The sequence below is a fragment of the Telopea speciosissima genome, chromosome 1 (assembly GCF_018873765.1).
Source record: "Telopea speciosissima isolate NSW1024214 ecotype Mountain lineage chromosome 1, Tspe_v1, whole genome shotgun sequence".
Taxonomy (NCBI): Eukaryota; Viridiplantae; Streptophyta; class Magnoliopsida; order Proteales; family Proteaceae; genus Telopea; species Telopea speciosissima.
In genome coordinates this window covers 81449658-81466379 of record NC_057916.1, presented here as the reverse complement: position 1 = coordinate 81466379, position 16722 = coordinate 81449658, and the positions used below count along the sequence as shown (strand labels likewise).

At 45.4% G+C, this 16722-nt stretch overlaps 1 protein-coding gene across 2 annotated transcripts in view; it reads left to right on the top strand.

Moving 5' to 3' along the window:
- The window catches only part of LOC122662420, a 43254-nt gene that overhangs the window by 21866 nt on the left and 4666 nt on the right, over nt 1-16722 (top strand). The window contains exons 7-13 of one of the 2 annotated variants that reach the window (XM_043858051.1): nt 72-275; nt 693-1178; nt 1296-1505; nt 1954-2142; nt 2667-2830; nt 13855-14007; nt 14158-14236. In XM_043858051.1, coding sequence (XP_043713986.1) covers nt 72-275; nt 693-1178; nt 1296-1505; nt 1954-2142; nt 2667-2830; nt 13855-14007; nt 14158-14236 — 1485 coding nt within the window. The remainder of the gene's footprint in view (nt 1-71; nt 276-692; nt 1179-1295; nt 1506-1953; nt 2143-2666; nt 2831-13854; nt 14008-14157; nt 14237-16722) is intronic. The other variant, XM_043858058.1, reaches the window with a different exon arrangement.

The window sequence follows — 16722 nt, the reverse complement described above, 5'->3', positions numbered from 1 at the left end:
GTAGTTTCATTGTCTTTGTGGTTCTGATTTTTTCAATTTCAGTGAATCTATCTGTCCATTTCTTTTTGCAGGCAATTGCTCGTAACTTGGGATATCCAAGGGGCAGTGTGAGGCATATTGGCATTAATAAGGATGTCAACAGCTTTCTCAGCACAGCTGATCTTGTGATATATGGGTCCTTTCTTGAAGAGCAATGTTTTCCAGATATCTTGGTTCGAGCAATGTGCTTTGGGAAACCAATTATTGCGCCAGATCTTACCATGATTAGGAAATATGTAATGCTTTCTGTACACAGTCACTTTATATATTAAGAGGAAATATTGGTAGTCAACTTGCATGTGGCGTGCAAGCTGGGATAAGATTGACCATTCATCTGATCTGATTATTGGAGATCTACAACAAAATGAATTGTTAATTCAGACCAGTTAATTTAAATTTTGAATGGCCAGACAAAAGCTTCAAATATCAAATCAAGTTTGAACTTAAGGGTTTCCCCTGTACTGGAACTAGTTGAAATGTCAGTACTGTCCTCTGATGTTCACTGCCTGTTTATGGCTGTGAAGTTCATAGACCATGAGATGATCTGAGGCTGGTCTTCTTGGTCAATCGGGTTATGTATCCACTTGTTTCTCATTTTTTGTAAATAAGCCTTTCCCAGGAAGACTGCTGACTATAGCTCCAATAACAATTAGGTTGATGACAGGGTGAATGGGTTTCTTTATCCAAAGGAGAATATCAGAGTTCTGACACAGGTTCTATTCCAAGCAGTTTCAAAAGGAAAATTGTCTCCACTGGCGCAGAACGTTGGATCAATTGCAAAAGGTCTTGCAAGAAATTTAATCGCTTCTGAAACTATTGAAGGGTATGCTTCACTCCTGGAAAAGGTTCTCAAGTTTCCATCAGAGGTTGCGCATCCTAAGGATGTTGCTGTGGTTGCTCCAAGGTTGAAAGAAGAATGGCAGTGGCATCTCTTTGAAGATATTGTAGGTCCAAGATATTTGAATACAAGTTTTAGGAGTTACAGATTTCTTGGCCAGGTTGAGGAGCTCTGGAACCATACACAAACAGAGAGTTCTGATGCAAGAAGTTTAGTTGATGGTTCTTTCTCCTATAGTGATTGGGACGAAGAGAGACATTTTCAAATGGTGAATGCCAGAAAACGCCGAGAAGAAGAAGAGGTAAGAAATTGTTGGTGGTGATATATATCCTCAACTTGAACTTAATTTGTTTTTGTAAGCTTTATATCTCACATTTATCCTTAGTGAAAAATTCTGTTCTCTTGGTACTTGATGCAGTTGAAGGATAGAATTGATCAACCCCGTGGAACATGGGAGGAAGTGTATCGAAGGGCTAAGAGGGCTGATAGGTCCAGAAATGATTTACATGAAAGAGATTATAGGGAGCTTGAAAGAACAGGGCAGCCATTGTGCATCTATGAACCTTACTTTGGGGAAGGGACCTGGCCTTTTCTGCACCTTAGTTCACTATATCGTGGAATTGGGTTGGTAAGTATATTGCATTTTTTTTAGCTTTTTAGTGTTGCTATCTTTTGGTCATGTGAATGGGCAATTGCTTGAATGACACCAATGCAGGCTGGAAGACACCCTTTTTTATTTACTTGAACTACCTATGTATGGGAATCCTATATCAGGACTATAATAAAAAGTTCAACAAACTTTAAATCGTTTAACCAGTTACTTGAATTTTGCTTTTTACTTCTACTGCTTTTTGTGAAGTTACCTTATACACCAATTATATCTGATGTATGAATACAAAAGATCACATGGAGTGGGGGGTAGTCCGTAACCATATGTAGGTGTAATTCTTAAGGGACCTTATTGTATGTGTGAGAAATCCTTTATTTTCTCGTAGTTTTCAGTAATTATCTCTAAATTAATGGCAAGTAGATCCTTCATTCGATCCTATTTTGATACTGGGGTTTGTTGAATGTAGTCCACAAAAGGTCGGAGACCAGGAGCAGATGATGTGGATGCACCATCACGTCTTCCAGTTCTTAATAACCCTTATCATCGAGATATCCTTGGTGAATATGGGGCCTTCTTTGCTTTGGCTAACAGGATTGATCGTGTGCACAAGAACGCTTGGATAGGTTTTCAATCTTGGAGAGCAACTGCAAGGAAGGTATTGTTAGCTCTTCTTCTGAAATGCTTTTCCTCCCTCATGTTGTGTTTAGTTATTTACTTCTGGCTTCTCTGGAACTTATTACTCTATGTTTGTTCACTGTTCTTGAAATTTACCCTTGGTTAGGGAAGTGAGCTTTATTGAGGGAGCTCGGCCTCTGCTACCAAAGTAGTTGAATAGGGTTAAAACTTAAAAGATTCCCCTTCTCTTCATTCATGTTTCATATATATAACTTACAAGTAGTTTAGATAACCACCTCTATCTCCTGTCCCCTGCTACTGATAAAAATTTACCATACTTCCACTACGTTTACAACCATACATTGATGATAACTACTACCTCCTAACTTACTATACCATGTACACCACCTCTTCTAATGCTGCCGCATCAACATTGATAGAATAATCCCATGCAACAAGGAATAAGAGAGAGAAGCATGCACAAAGGATAATCCCATGCATCTATCCCTATATGTATATCTATTCGGATTATTTTGTTACTGATGATAAAGTTTTCTTGCACAGGCTTCTTTATCTAATATTGCTGAAAAGGCATTGCTGAAAGCCATTGAAGACAGGAGGCATGGGGATACTCTCTACTTTTGGGTTTCCATGGACCAGGATCCTAGGAACACATTGCAACAAGATTTTTGGTCCTTCTGTGATGCAATAAATGCTGGAAATTGTAGGTAAGCATAGTTGCATCTTTCACTGCTATATTTCAATTTTTGAATGTTCTCGCTGAAGAAAATTTTAATCTTTTTTTTCAAAATATAAAATATAAAAAATTTTGCATGGATGTTGGTAGATTATTTGGATGTTTTCAATTAACAAAACAAGTTCTTCATCTTTTACTTTTCAAAGGTCAAAAGTACATCTTGTTTTCCGTAGTTCTCTCTCTCTATGTCTATATTTCATTACGTTCTTCACCTCCCCTCTAGTATCCATATTGTTTACTTAAAATTTTTTTTTTTTGGGGTATTATGCAATTTGGATATCTTTAGGGGCTTTAGCATCTTTAATTAGAAACATGGGTGGAAAATTTCCATCTGAAGCGCCCAGATTTTTTTTTGGTAAATAAGTATATTACCGAACCCCTAGAGGGGACGGGGAAGAAAAACCAAAGAACCAATGTACAAGAGAGAGAAGAAAAGAAAGGGGAGGAGAGAGAAAAAATAAAGAAGGGGGGGGCGATCCTCCAGCCTACACAGAGGAGGAGGACCGCAAAAGGGCATTATCAAGGCCCCAAAAAGTCAAAATATGTTTGTTCCTAGGGGTGTCCGAGAAGGGCCTTTAACGGATATAGCTGAGCTTGGAGGACACATCGAAGGAGATGGCTTTCCAAATCACATCAAAAGATCTAGAGTTGGAAGTCCATCTCCTGAGATTCCTCTCCAACCAAATATGGTGAATAGCGGTGCTAAAGACCAGCTTCCCTATAGTGTCACAAATGGAGTTCCCAGTAAAGGTTTTGAGCAACCAAAGCCATTCGCGGTCAAAACACCTGATCCTTCTGTTACGCGGCCAAATGGAGGATAAGGCCTTTTTCCAAATGGTGGAGGTAAAGGGGCAGTCAAAGAAGAGATGAGGGGTATCTTCATGGCCAATCCAGCAAAGGTTGCAAGAGGGGGGGGTTGGGATTGTCACACCCCCATCCCGATAAGGGATAAACTATAATAAAAAGGGTATGACTAGGATGCTTACCAACATCCTAAACCGCCTCCAGGATCTCGGACGCAGTGGCTTACCTCACAATCACATAAATGAGAATCAGATCAATTATCAGAATAGCGGAAGACTTATCATTAATACTGTTGATCCTCATTTAGGGAATAACTACAGTGGTATAAATACATAAGGTGGATTATCCTTGAATTCAAAAGTTAATACAACCGAATTTCTTTGATAAGTACAAAGAAAGGAAAGAAACCTACGTCAAGAAATGTAATATTCAAAAGTAACAAGAAGAAGATAAACATCAATGGTCGTAGACCAACTTTCGCATCAACATCTCTTACCGAGTCCTTCATCATCCACCGGTACCGTACAACTTGCATCACAATCTAAAAAGAAGGGTTCCCCGAGGGGTGAGCTTCCACTAGCCCAATGAGCAGGAAATTGAATCCACACACACACACAATAAATATAGGACTACAAGGCGAACCTGATGAGCAAACATCCTTGACGTCCCATACCACCAATGATGATTCACACATCAGATCCGATTTATAGTCATGCAACAAACACAACAATATGATATGTAATATGAATAATGATGATGATTATGATGAGATGTAATGTAGGCATGAATGCTATGCTGTGTAGAGTAATGGAATTGTATCCCTGGTATTGGAACACACCCTCGATCCCCAACGATACAACACCATGAATCTACGACATAGTAAGGCCATATCCTTAGTACCGGAACACACCCTCGATCCCCAACGATATACCCCTAACTACGTCAGTGGAAACCTGCCGGTCCCAGAACACACCATTGGTCTCCCAGCAAGCCTCCGATAATCTCAACCACGGTACCAGAACTTACCCTTGATCCCCGGGCTGGATTATCAGTAAGGTGATACGGCGTAGGAACTTACATATCTACCTTCCGTATCCCTGATTATGATGATGAGATGTAATGTATGCATGGATGCTATGCTGTGTAGAGTAATCGAATTGTATCTCTGGTACCGGAACACACCCTCGATCCCCAACGATATAACACCATTAATCTACGACATAGGCCATATCCCTGGTACCGGAACACACCCTCGATCCCCAACGATATACCCCTAACTACGTCAGTGGAAGCCTGCCGGTCCCAGAACACACCATTGGTCTCCCAGCAAGCCTCCAATAATCCCAAGCCACGGTACCAGAACATACCCTTGATCCCCGGGCTGGATTATTAATAAGGTGATACGGCGTAGGAACTTACACATCTACCTTTCGTATCCCTTCAACACAAAAATCAATCAAATATGCAACATACTATATAAAACAATCGTATCGAGAGGTATTCCGGGTGCATCGACGTCCCATGCCATCTAGTACCCAGGTACCAGCACGACACGGCATATGACAGGCCAAATTTAATATATGAAGAAAGACATTAAACAAACCACAGTATCATCTCATACAATTTCAACCACATTTGTAACACATAGTAATCAATTATCACACATATGAACACATTCATAGATAAACAGTGTAAACATGTATTTATGCATGAAGTGCATCACATAACATGAATGCATCAAACACAACATTTGAACATAAAAACACTCAAAATAAAATAAGATCCAATCCCCACTCACAATATAGTTCGTGTTCCGTTGATTTGATTTGTCGTTCGACGTCCGCTAAGTGCGTCTCCTCACGCAATTAATAAAGCCTAGGATAGTGTAGAAGAGTGTTAGAAAGGGTGGGGGAAAGTCCCTAAGTTGAAACCCCATAAATTACATTGCCTGCAGGCCTTTAGGGTAGCACGGATGCAAGCACGGTTGTAGGCAGGGCCTTGCATCCGCCCTTGCATTCGATCAAGGCATGATACAGTTTTGAAGGTGTTCTTTAACCCAATTTGTCCCACTTGGATCTTTAAGTCCCAAGGACAAGGGAAGGGTGTCCTAGGGTCCACTAGGGCCTGGTTACATCATTAAATTCATTAGGTGTAGAGAACTTAAGGGATTGAACTCCCAAATGTCACATTCTAGGGTTTTAAGTAATGAAACCCAAACTAAGCAATAAGGTTGCAAGGAGGGGTTTTAGGGTTGTACTTAGAGGCAAGGCCTTACTAATGAGGTCCAACATTGAACCAAGGTTACCCCTTAGGTTCCAAGTGGAACCTCAAGGTCCAACCTTAATTTCCAAAGTTTCCCAACCCAAAACTAATGAGGGAAAGGGGGTTTAAGGGCATTAAAGGTAGATCTTGATACTATAACAAATCAATTAATTAGTATGATTAGGGGCACCTTAGGTTGTAATTAAACCTCCATTAAACCCTAATAAGTTCTACTCCAATAGCCACGAAGTAAGCAAGGTCACTGACATATAACTTAAATTCTAAAGTTACTGTCTAAACACATCAGTCAGGTTTGAATCCATTTTTGAGGATCACACACTCATATTGGGTCCAAGGTTTCTTCATAGTAATTGTAGCCCTTTGAGTTTAGTTTATAACGCAAGTTGAATCATATCAATGCGATATGCGTAGATCAAGTTATGGTCAAAACAGTGGGTCAAGGTCAAATGTCAATAGTTCTGGGGACGGGCGGTTTTATGGGTGGTTTCTCAGAGAGCATGAAACCGTATGTAAAACCGACTTTAACAGGGGCTTAGGAAGGGTTCTTCTAGGTGCGGTTTTACGTGTGGTTTTACCTCAGATGTGAAACCGCAGGTAAAACTGACTTCAACAGAGAGTTTCTTAAGAGATGGTCTCAGGGTGGTTGCAGGGGTGGTTTCTCGTAGGTCTTAAAACCGCAGGTAAAACCACCTGCTTTCAAACTCCAAAATCAAAGGATTCTTCACCAAGGCTTCCATTTCCAAGTAAATTGGAGAAAAGGAAACACCAAAAAGGCTTTCTCCTTGGCACATTAGGGTCCTAAGACCCCATTAGGCCTATGCAACCCATTGATTCAATAAAGGAAAACAAAGAGAACTTCATTTAGAGCATAATAGGGTAGAAACCCTAGGTCTTTCCATTGGGATGGGATTGGGAGCTTTGAGGTTAGCCAATGGAGTCAAATAGCTCCACAAAATCAAGGCCATGAGTTCCCATCGATTCTTGGGTCTCAAGACAACCCTAGACCGATTCTCCACCATCTCCCAACCCCAAAACCCAAAATGAAGAAGGAAGAGGGCCTTAAAGACTTACCTACCTCAAGGAAATAGCACCCACGTTGAGGCTCCAAGAAGCAAGATCCTCAAGCCTCCCTATTAAGATGCTCCACCCTTCTTCCTCCCTTTTCTCCTTCCTCTTTCTCTCATCTTTCTCTCCTCCACGATTTAGGTTGGATGGGAGAAGTAATGAGGGATGAGTGCTCTCTCCCCCTTTAGACTTATTTGTAAAAATGGGTCTTGGATCTTTTAAGTCAAATGGGTTAAGAGGTAATGGGTCGACCCATGGTCTTATTTAGGGTAAAGGAATGGGTTAACCCATCTTTAGGTCAAATAGAATCAAATGGGCCTCTTAACTAAATGGGCTTGCCCACAGGTTTCAAATAGAGAAGAACCCACTTGGGGATGGGTCCATCCACCATGGGATTATAAGCCCATCACATGCTCCCTTAAATAAGTGGGTCCCACAAATGGAATATTCCCTACACCATTAAAATCGCTCGAACGGTTCAAACCTTGACCCGCACTTCGAGAACATCAAAGGAAAGGGTAAATAAATAAAATTAAGGGCTAAAACTTACTTCTCAGCCGTCATGGTTTGTCCCCCTATGATCCCAACAGTCTCGCCACGGCAGTGTCAAGCTCATCACTGAACGAGGTGCCCAACTGAGGCGACGCTCCGAGGTACACGCTCCGGTACTCTTCACTTCCCGGATTAGTACTTGGAGGAAAATCAACGAAGTCACCGTCAACGAATTTCCCCCACCGTCGGTTGAGGAATCTTTCCTCCACAGGCAAGCCCGTACTGTGGTCAATGATTTTGCTGCTAGGTTTGACCACCAGTGAGAATAGCTCACCAGCATTTATGGCAGCGGTAACCACACGTCACGGGAAGAAAATAATAATTAATTATACTCCCGGGGTGCGGGTATAACAGGGATGGTGCGGTGAATAAGGAAGGCTTGGGTAGGCAGGCATAGTTTGAGGGCTCTCCAAACAGTTAGGCTATGGCGGCGAATGTGGCCTTTGAACCAAACTAGGTTGTGCCAGGGGACAGAGGGGCTAGGATCTCTGGAGAAGTTCCAAGCAGAAGAGGAGGAGAAGATACCAGAGGGGGAGGGAAGCCAGATGGCCTTATCCGCAAGGGGGGAGGTGATTTGCAACAACGGGGGAAGGGTTGCCTAGATTTGAGAGATGATGTCTGGGTTGAGGGAGGGGTTGGGGGTCCAAGAACTAGAGGAGATGAGGGATGAGACCGGGGTGGCCTTGGGGAGGCCAGAGGAGTGGATGGCTCTAGGGCCAAGAAGATTATAGAGGATACCTAAGGGGTGCCAAGGATTAAGCCAGAGAGAGGTGGAGTGGCCATTAGCGATGGAGGAGGAGATTCCACGGAGGGCCAGAGGGCGGAGGGAGAGGATCTTACGCAAAATCCAAGAGGAGTCGGCATGGATGGGGATAGTCCAGATGGAGTCAGATTTGAGGAGATAAGAATGGACCCAGGAAACCCAGATAGAATCCTGGCGGGAAGAGATTCTCCAGAGGAGCTTAAGGACGCCCGCCGTGTTGGAGTCACGAATGCGGTGGAGGCCAAGATCACCCTCAGATTTGGAGAGACAGATAGATTTCCAGCTAACTGGGTGGAGAAATCTGGGAGTGTCACTGCCCTTCCAAAGGAAGGCGCATAAGATGCACTCAATAGCCTTGATGGTGGAATTAGGAATGCAAAAGATGCCAGTCCAGTAAATGTAGGTAGCTTGGAGGACCGAACGGATACATTCTAGTCTACCAGCGTAAGAAAGGAGCTTGCCTTTCCAAAGCTGGAGATGCTTGCGAATGTTGTCGAGCATTGGAGTGCAATGGTGACTCGAGAGTCTGGCAGGAATAAGGGGAAGGTTAAGGTAGATGACAGGAAGAGAGCCGATGGAGAAACCTGTTAAGAGGCGGAGGGATTCTTTAGAGGAGTCTAAGATACCAGAGAGAAAGATTTTGGATTTGAGGAGATTGACACAGAGGCCGAAGAGAGACTCGAAGAGATGGAGCGAGGCCATGATTGCCGAGATGGAGGAATGGGATGCCTTAGAGAAGATCATCAGATCATCAGCAAAGGCCAGATGGGAGAGGTTGATGTGCTTACATTTTGGAAGAGGGGAGATGAGGTGAAGATCGGTTTTGGTTTGGAGGCTTTTGGAGAGAACTTCCAGGGCAAAGGAGAATAGGAAAGGGGAGAGGGGGCAGCCTTGTCGGATTCCGACTTTCGATCGGAAAAAGCTAGCGGTGAACCATTTACCAGGACAGAGGAGGGGGAGGAGATACAGGCATAAATCCAGCGAATGAAGACAGGAGGGAAACCCATGAGGGAGAGCACATCGCAGATGAAATCCCAACGGATGGAATCAAAAGCTTTGTGGAGATCGATTTTTAGAAGAGCCGCCGGGGAGTGAGATTTGCGGTCAAAGCCTCTGACGATCTCAGAGCAGAGGATGATGTTGTCCGCAATGCTCCGGCCGGAGATGAAGGCCAACTGGTTGGGACTAACAAGGGAGGGAATGACCGCCTTGATCCGATTGCCAAGAATCTTGGCGATGAACTTATAGATGAGATTACAAAGGGAGATGGGTCGGAAGTCAGTCAGAGAGGTAGCCCCTTCCTTTTTAGGGATAAGGCAGATGAAGGTTTGGTTGATCTGAGCAAGCTGACCAGGCTTAATAAAGGATAGCCTGGGAAATTTCATAATCAGAGGGGATGGCAATGAGGGAGTTGAAGAGGGAGGGGGGGATAAACTTAGTGATGAGATTCGTGGGATTGGGGAAGGGGGAGGGAGGGAGGGGTTGAAGAGGGTGGAGAAGAAGGAGGAGGCAGCTTCTTTGATTTCGGAGGGGGTGGAGAGAGAGGCTCCATTAGAAGCGAGGAGGAGGGTGATGGAGTTCGAGTTCTGCCTGGCTTTGAGGGAGCGGTGGAAGTAAGCAGAATTCGAATCATCAAGTTCTAGCCATTTGGAACGAGATTTCTGACGAAGAAAAGCTTTCCTCTAAGAGGGCGAAAGAGGAGAGCTCTTCGGAAAGATGCTTCTCATCAGCGGCATAGCCGGGTCTAGAGGGTCGGACTGGAGCTTGAAATTTTTTTTTAATTTGGGTAAATAATTTCAAACTATGGCTGTTGGGAAGGGATGGGATCAAATGAAATAGATCAGAATAGCAGGAAGAGAGCCTGGCGGGGATATTACCAAAGGTGGAGAGGTTCCACCTTCGGAGGGCAGATTTGGTATTCCTGAGCTTGCGGGCTAGGGCAACCAGAGGGAGAGAGTGAGAAGAGACCGGAAGACGCCAAGCTTTCTTGATGGTAGGCAGGTAGAGAGGATGGGAAGTCCACATGTCAAAGAATTTGAAAGGTTTGGGGCCAAATGAGGAGTAAGGCTGGAGGGAAATGAGGCAGGGGCAGTGGTCGGAAAGGCCTTGGACAAGGATGCATGGGAGTGGGGGAGAGAGGAAAGCCAGTCTTCATTAACAAGAAATCGGTTAAGCTTGCAAGCGATGTGGTCTGGGCCAACACGATGGTTATGCCAAGTAAGGGGGGAACCAGACCACCTGAGATCCTCTAGGCCAAGATCCTCTATGCAGTCATTGAAGGGGTCAACCGCCGAGAGATCAATGGGCCTGCCGCCTTGTTTTTCAAGTTGAGAGCAAACAATGTTAAAATCCCCTCCGATTCCCCAAGGAAGAGAGTCCAAACCGGGCTTAAGGAGGGAGAGGTCAGTCCAGAGGGAGAGACGGTCAATAGCCTGGTTGAAAGCATATACCGTAGTGATAAAGGAGGGAGAGGTCAGTCCAAAGGGAGAGACGGTCAATAGCCTGGTTGAAAGCATATACCGTAGTGATAAAGGAGGGAGAGATCAGTCCAGAGGGAGAGACGGTCAATAGCCTGGTTGAAAGCATATACCGTAGTGATAAAGGAGGGAGAGGTCACCAAAGGGAGAGACGGTCAATAGCCTGGTTGAAAGCATATACCGTAGTGATAAAGGAGGGAGAGATCACCAGAGGGAGAGACGGTCAATAGCCTGGTTGAAAGCATATACCGTAGTGATAAAGGAGGCAGAGGGGGAATTGTAGAACGAGAGGCGAAGGTGAACAAATTGGGAAGAGGAGTGAGAGAGGGAGATGTGGAGTTTGGATGGATCCCAGAGAATCCAAATCTGTCCAGAAAGCGAGTGGGTGTAATTGGACAGGAAAGACTAGGAGGGGGCGATGGAGGCAGCAATGCAGGAAACGTTTTCCTAGAGAACCCGAGTCTCAAGGAGACCACAGAAGGAGGAGCTGAAGGATTTGGAAGGAACGGAGCTCAAGATGCTTGACCAAGGAGTTGAGGCTACGGACATTCCAAATAAAACCAGACAACATGGGCACTAAGGAGAAGGGGGCAGCTCGATCCTAGGAGGGGTGCTCTTGTGTCGCCTACGAGCATAGGCGACCACCGGGCTGCGCACTAAGGGCCGACGAGAGGGGAGGGGTAATGCCACTTCGGGAAGGAAGGGGTGAAATTTAGCGGATAAGGCGAGCTAGGTAGGGGAGGGGGGGACGGGGGTGGAGACAGAAGGGGGTGGAGGTGGGTGGGATCAAGAGGAGAGATAAGGGGTTCCGAAGTGGAATGGGAGAGGGTTGGGTTGGAGGAGAAGGGAAAGGGAAGTGGGTTGGGGTAGGATTTTTGGTAGAGATGGGCTCGGGGTTGGATGATGGGTAGGTTGTATGTAAAGAAGGAATTGGGCTGTGAAGTAGGGTTCTGGTGGGCCAAGGGAATGGGCTGAGAGGTGGTTAGGGAGATGGAAGGGGGGGGATGGGCCGTGAAGATGGGCTAATAAGAGGGGGTGGATGGGTTGAGGAGGTCAAAGCAAAGGGATTCAAAGGGGGAAAGGGATCACGTGTTGGAAACCACGTGGAGGGGGGGTAGGTAGAAGGGGTGGCAATTTAGTAATAAAAGTTGGTGCAAGGGGTGGGGACTTAAAGACCGACAAAAGGGGGGGGGGGGGTATACCTTGCGCAGGGACCAAAGTTAAATCACGCGAATGGCTAAGGCACTGATGCAGGGAGCTCCCAGTGGCCAAACCAGGGTCGCAGACACCCATATCAGGAAAGGGAGGAGCATCGATGGGGATGCCAATCTCAGACCTATCTTCAGAGCGTGAAAGAGGAAGCGACAGCAGCGACTTTTCGAGGCTTGCAGGTTGCAGGGCTTCATCGTCGTGTTGACCAGAGCTTTTGCCGAGAGAGACAGCTACTGCCGAGAGAGACAGACAGAGCCAGGCACAGTGGGCTGAATAGCAGGAGCATCAGAGGTTGCAGAAGCTGCAGCTTTCGAGGGTTCCACCGTAATGGGAAGCACACGGCGGCGATTACGCCGTCGACGGGAGATCAATCGGCCTCTTTGCTGCGAGATGGACGGTGCAACAGAGAGAGGGCCTGGAGCAGGGGCATTTGTAGAATTTGGAGCAGGGGCGATCGCAGGTCGTGAGGCTTCAGCGCAAGCTACCGATCGAGGCGTCTCAGAGTGCGACAAAGGAGGATCTGCCGGCAAGGCTGCGAGGGAAAGGGGAGCAGCGGCGGCACAGTCCTTGGAGGAATGTCCAAAAATCTTGCAGTGATCACAGCGTGGAGGTATCCAATCGTATTTGACGGGCTGAGCGAAACTAAACCCATCGTCTTCAACAACTGTGATGTAAGAGGGAGGATCAGACTTGGCTGATACATCCACGCAAATTATGGCAAAAGAAAGTCGATCCATCTTCAGTGTACGAGCGTCCGTGTGCAGCGGGAATCCGATGACGGAACCAAGGCGACTGAGGCAGTCACGAGACCAGTAATGGAGGGGGAGACCAGGGAGGGTGATCCACAAGGGAGTAGTGCTGAAGTCGACCTTGTGGAGCAGGAGATGGGGGGTCCATTGCCTGAGGAAGATAGGCTTAGAACCAACCATCCAGGGGGCACCATCGATGACACGGGCTTTAGTTTCATCGGAGAAGAAACGAAAGACGAACACCCCGATGTCGAGGAGAAAAGTGTCAAAAGAACCGGCAGGTTTCCATTGCTTTGATAGGGAGGCTTTCACTAGGTTGAAAGGAGGTCTGGGCCCAAGAAAGTGTCCAACTAGGCAGGAGTTCCACTTAGGGATTTCCGGGGTGAGGAGAGAATCAGGGCAGTGGGCAACCGGGAGGCCATTTTTGAGAGCTGGGGGGATGAAGAGGAGAGAAGAGTCAGCAGAGGAGGAGGGGGTTGAGGATGGCTGGAAAAGAGATGACCAGGGCTTGTTACAGTGGTTGAGCGAGGGAGAGGGAGGGGCTGATGGAGATGATGGTGGCTGGGGGGAAGGGAGGGAATGAACTGAGGAGGAAGTTGCCGGTGGTAGGGGAGGGGGAGGGGAGCCAAGGGGGTGACTCATCTATTCCGTTGGTTTATCTGACCATTGAATGGATGACCTCTGACCTCAATAGACCACATCCTAAATTTGAGATGCCTATCTCAATCATATGGCCCGCAAAATATAGTTTTTCCCACTGTTTTTGCAATGTTCTTGTACTACAAGCAGCCCCCATCCACCCCAAAAAAATAAAATAAATAATAATAATAATAATTACATGGTTTCTTCTAAGCTTCTACATCAATCTAGACATATCACTGCATAGTCCAATTTTAATGATGCATCGAACAGTCCACAAAGTAGATAGCAAGTTTTATTTTTCTTCCTTTCATACTTGTGAAAATTCCATTTGCGGCTGATTTGTGGAAGCACCATTATCTCACTTGTTGACTCCATTTCTGGAAATCTTTAAGCTATAGTTTCCCTCTCATGCTTCAATAAAACCCACTGAATTATGTTTCTTGCCAAGATATGCGTTTTCGGAGGCTCTTCGAAGGATGTATGGTCTGAAGAAAGATTGGAATTCCTTGCCACCTATGCCAGTGGATGGGGACACATGGTCTGTCATGCACAGCTGGGTTTTGCCAACCCAATCCTACCTCGAGTTTGTCATGTTCTCAAGGTATGGGAAGATAATGGAACATGAGTCAAGATTCTCTTACCCCTTTGTTGCACACACGAAAGAGAACATCCTCAGGATCATGTATCAAGATGTTTTTATATAGCCTACTTATTGAAGCAATCATTGACTTGTATGCCAATCCCTCCGCAGAATGTTTATTGACTCATTGGATGCACAGATGTATGATGAGCATCGTCGCAGTGGGCACTGTTTTCTCAGTATATCAAAGGTAAGTAGGTTCTTCACGTATCACTGCATTCATGGTCTTATAAAAAACCTGTCCCCCCCCCCCCCCCCTCACCCCCATTTCTCCTTCCCTATTTTTTATGGGTTTCTTTTTTCCCAGAGTTTTTGAGTGGGAGTTAAAAGCCTTTGCACTCGTAGAAGGGTTGAAAATCTTGGCTTCTGGTCTGGCTTTGGTGTGTCATGCTCCATGAATTTGGCATTGGTGTATGAGTCTAACCCCACATAGCCTGATTAGTTTTTTTTTGCTAATGGTCAGCAATGTATGTATTAATGGAGTAAAATAGAATAGGTTACAAAGAGCAACAGCATAAAAGGCTGTGATACAACCAGCCCTGAGAGACGAATCTAGAGCTCAACAGAACCTATAGAGAGGCCTACCCGGCACTTCCCAGTTCACTGCATCTACTATGAAGGTTGGAGTTACAGTCCAAACCAGACTTGATTTTGATCTTGCTGCATGATTTGCGAGTGAGTCTGCAGGGGCGTTACCTTCCCTGTAGCAATGAGTGATACGCCATTGAATGGAATTTAGGAAGTTTTTCGCCAATCTCCATTCTTGAATGAAACTCCATGGGAGCTTGGAGGAGAGAATAGAAGACACCACTGAGGCTGAATCGCTCTCTATCCAAAGCTTAGTTGCACTTAGTGATTTTGCTTCCCTGATGCCTATAAAGAAGGCTGCCAATTCAGCATTGTAGTTTGATCCAACTCCTTGGTAAGTAGCGAAAGCTCTTATCACTACACCTAGATGGTTGCGAAAGAGACCCCCAGCCCCTGAAGACCCTGGGTTTCCTAGCGAAGAGCCATCAATATTGAGTTTCCACCAGCCTAAGGGAGGCTGCCTCCAAATAACTTCTACAATTTTCTTAGTTGGAGGTCTAGTAATTTTAACTCGAAGTGCCCTCGCAATGACCAGCTCCTATACAGAATTAACGTCGACAGAGGTGAGCCGTGAACCCTCTTCAACTGCTCTAAGAACTTTCATTACCACCTGCTTTGGAGTTCCTACCTTGTTCTCAAATCTGCGCTGATTTCTTTCCAGCCATATTTGTTGGCAAGTAACTATTATAAGGATTTTCCAAATGCTAGGTAAAGGAACTGCATTGGATTTTCTTCGCCACCATGAGAAGAGTAGTTCTATCGAGGGAAATCCGCTCCAGTGCTCATTAAAAAGGAGCAGAATTTCCTGCCAAATCAAACTTGAAAAGCTGTAGTTTAAGAAAATATGCTGCCCTGATTCATTTTCTGAGTGACATAAATTGCACCTAGACACAAGGGGAACTGTACAACGGCTGACTTTGTCATCTGTGGGAAGCGCATTATGCATCATCCGCCAACCAAAAAGAGAGCTGCGGGGGTGTAACCCTTTCTGCCATACCGCCCAAACCCATGCCAGAGTCGCTGCTTTCACCCTTAACTCGTCCCAAGCAGATTTAACTGTGAAAACCCCTGAGGTGGAGTGAGCCCAAATACGAATATCTGTACAAGTGGTTTGAGCACTCCCCATATTATGAACATGTAACAACACCTCTTGGAGAGCCTGAGATTGTACCTGTGGAAAATTCCACCCTTCTTCATCTAAAAAATCAGAAACCAAGGCTGTTAAATTTCTTGGAATTCGGTTTGGGAGAAGGAGCTCCTCTATAGAATTATTTCCAAGCCATTTATCATACCAGAAACGGATACTCTTCCCATCTCCCACCACCCACCTTTCTCCCGCTTGTGTAAAATCCCACACCTTACGAAGACCAGGGAGAATTGATGAAGTTCCCACCACCTTTCTTAGAGACCCTTCCTTGTTCACAAATCTCCTGTTCAAAAACCTTGCTAGGTCTGAATCAGCAGCCTTTATAACCCATGCAAACTTAGTAATTAGAGCCAAATTGATATCTCTCAAGCGGCGAATTCCTAAACCTCCCTCACTTTTCGGTTTACATAGTCTATCCCATCGCACCGTGATTGCCTTGGCTTTATCTGCGTCACCCGACCAAATAAAGTTGCGAAGCCAGCGTTCCATGTGCTCAATTGCAGAAGTAGGCCAGAGATAGATTGAGAAGTTATGTAGGGGGATACTACCCATTACTGATCGCCCCAACTCAACCCTGCCTGCCATAGAAAGAAACCGCCCCTTCCAGGCCGATAACCTCTTCTTGAAATGATCCATCAATGGCAATATGATCTCTTTTTTAACTCTCCCTTTTATGAGACCAACCCCAAGGTATCTTGTAGGGAAATTGCAAATAGGGATTTGAAGAGCTGAAAGTAATCGTTGCCTGCGTGTAGCCGAGATTCTCTCTAGGAAAGCTTTGCTTTTGGACAGGTTGATTTTTTGTCCAGAGTAATCTCCATAGTCTTGTAAAAACTTCATCACCTTTTTAATCCCTCGCAGCTCGGCCTTCATAAAAATAAAAAGGTCATCAGCATACAAAAGGTGAGATGGGGTGTATACCTGACACAGACTTGGCAGTG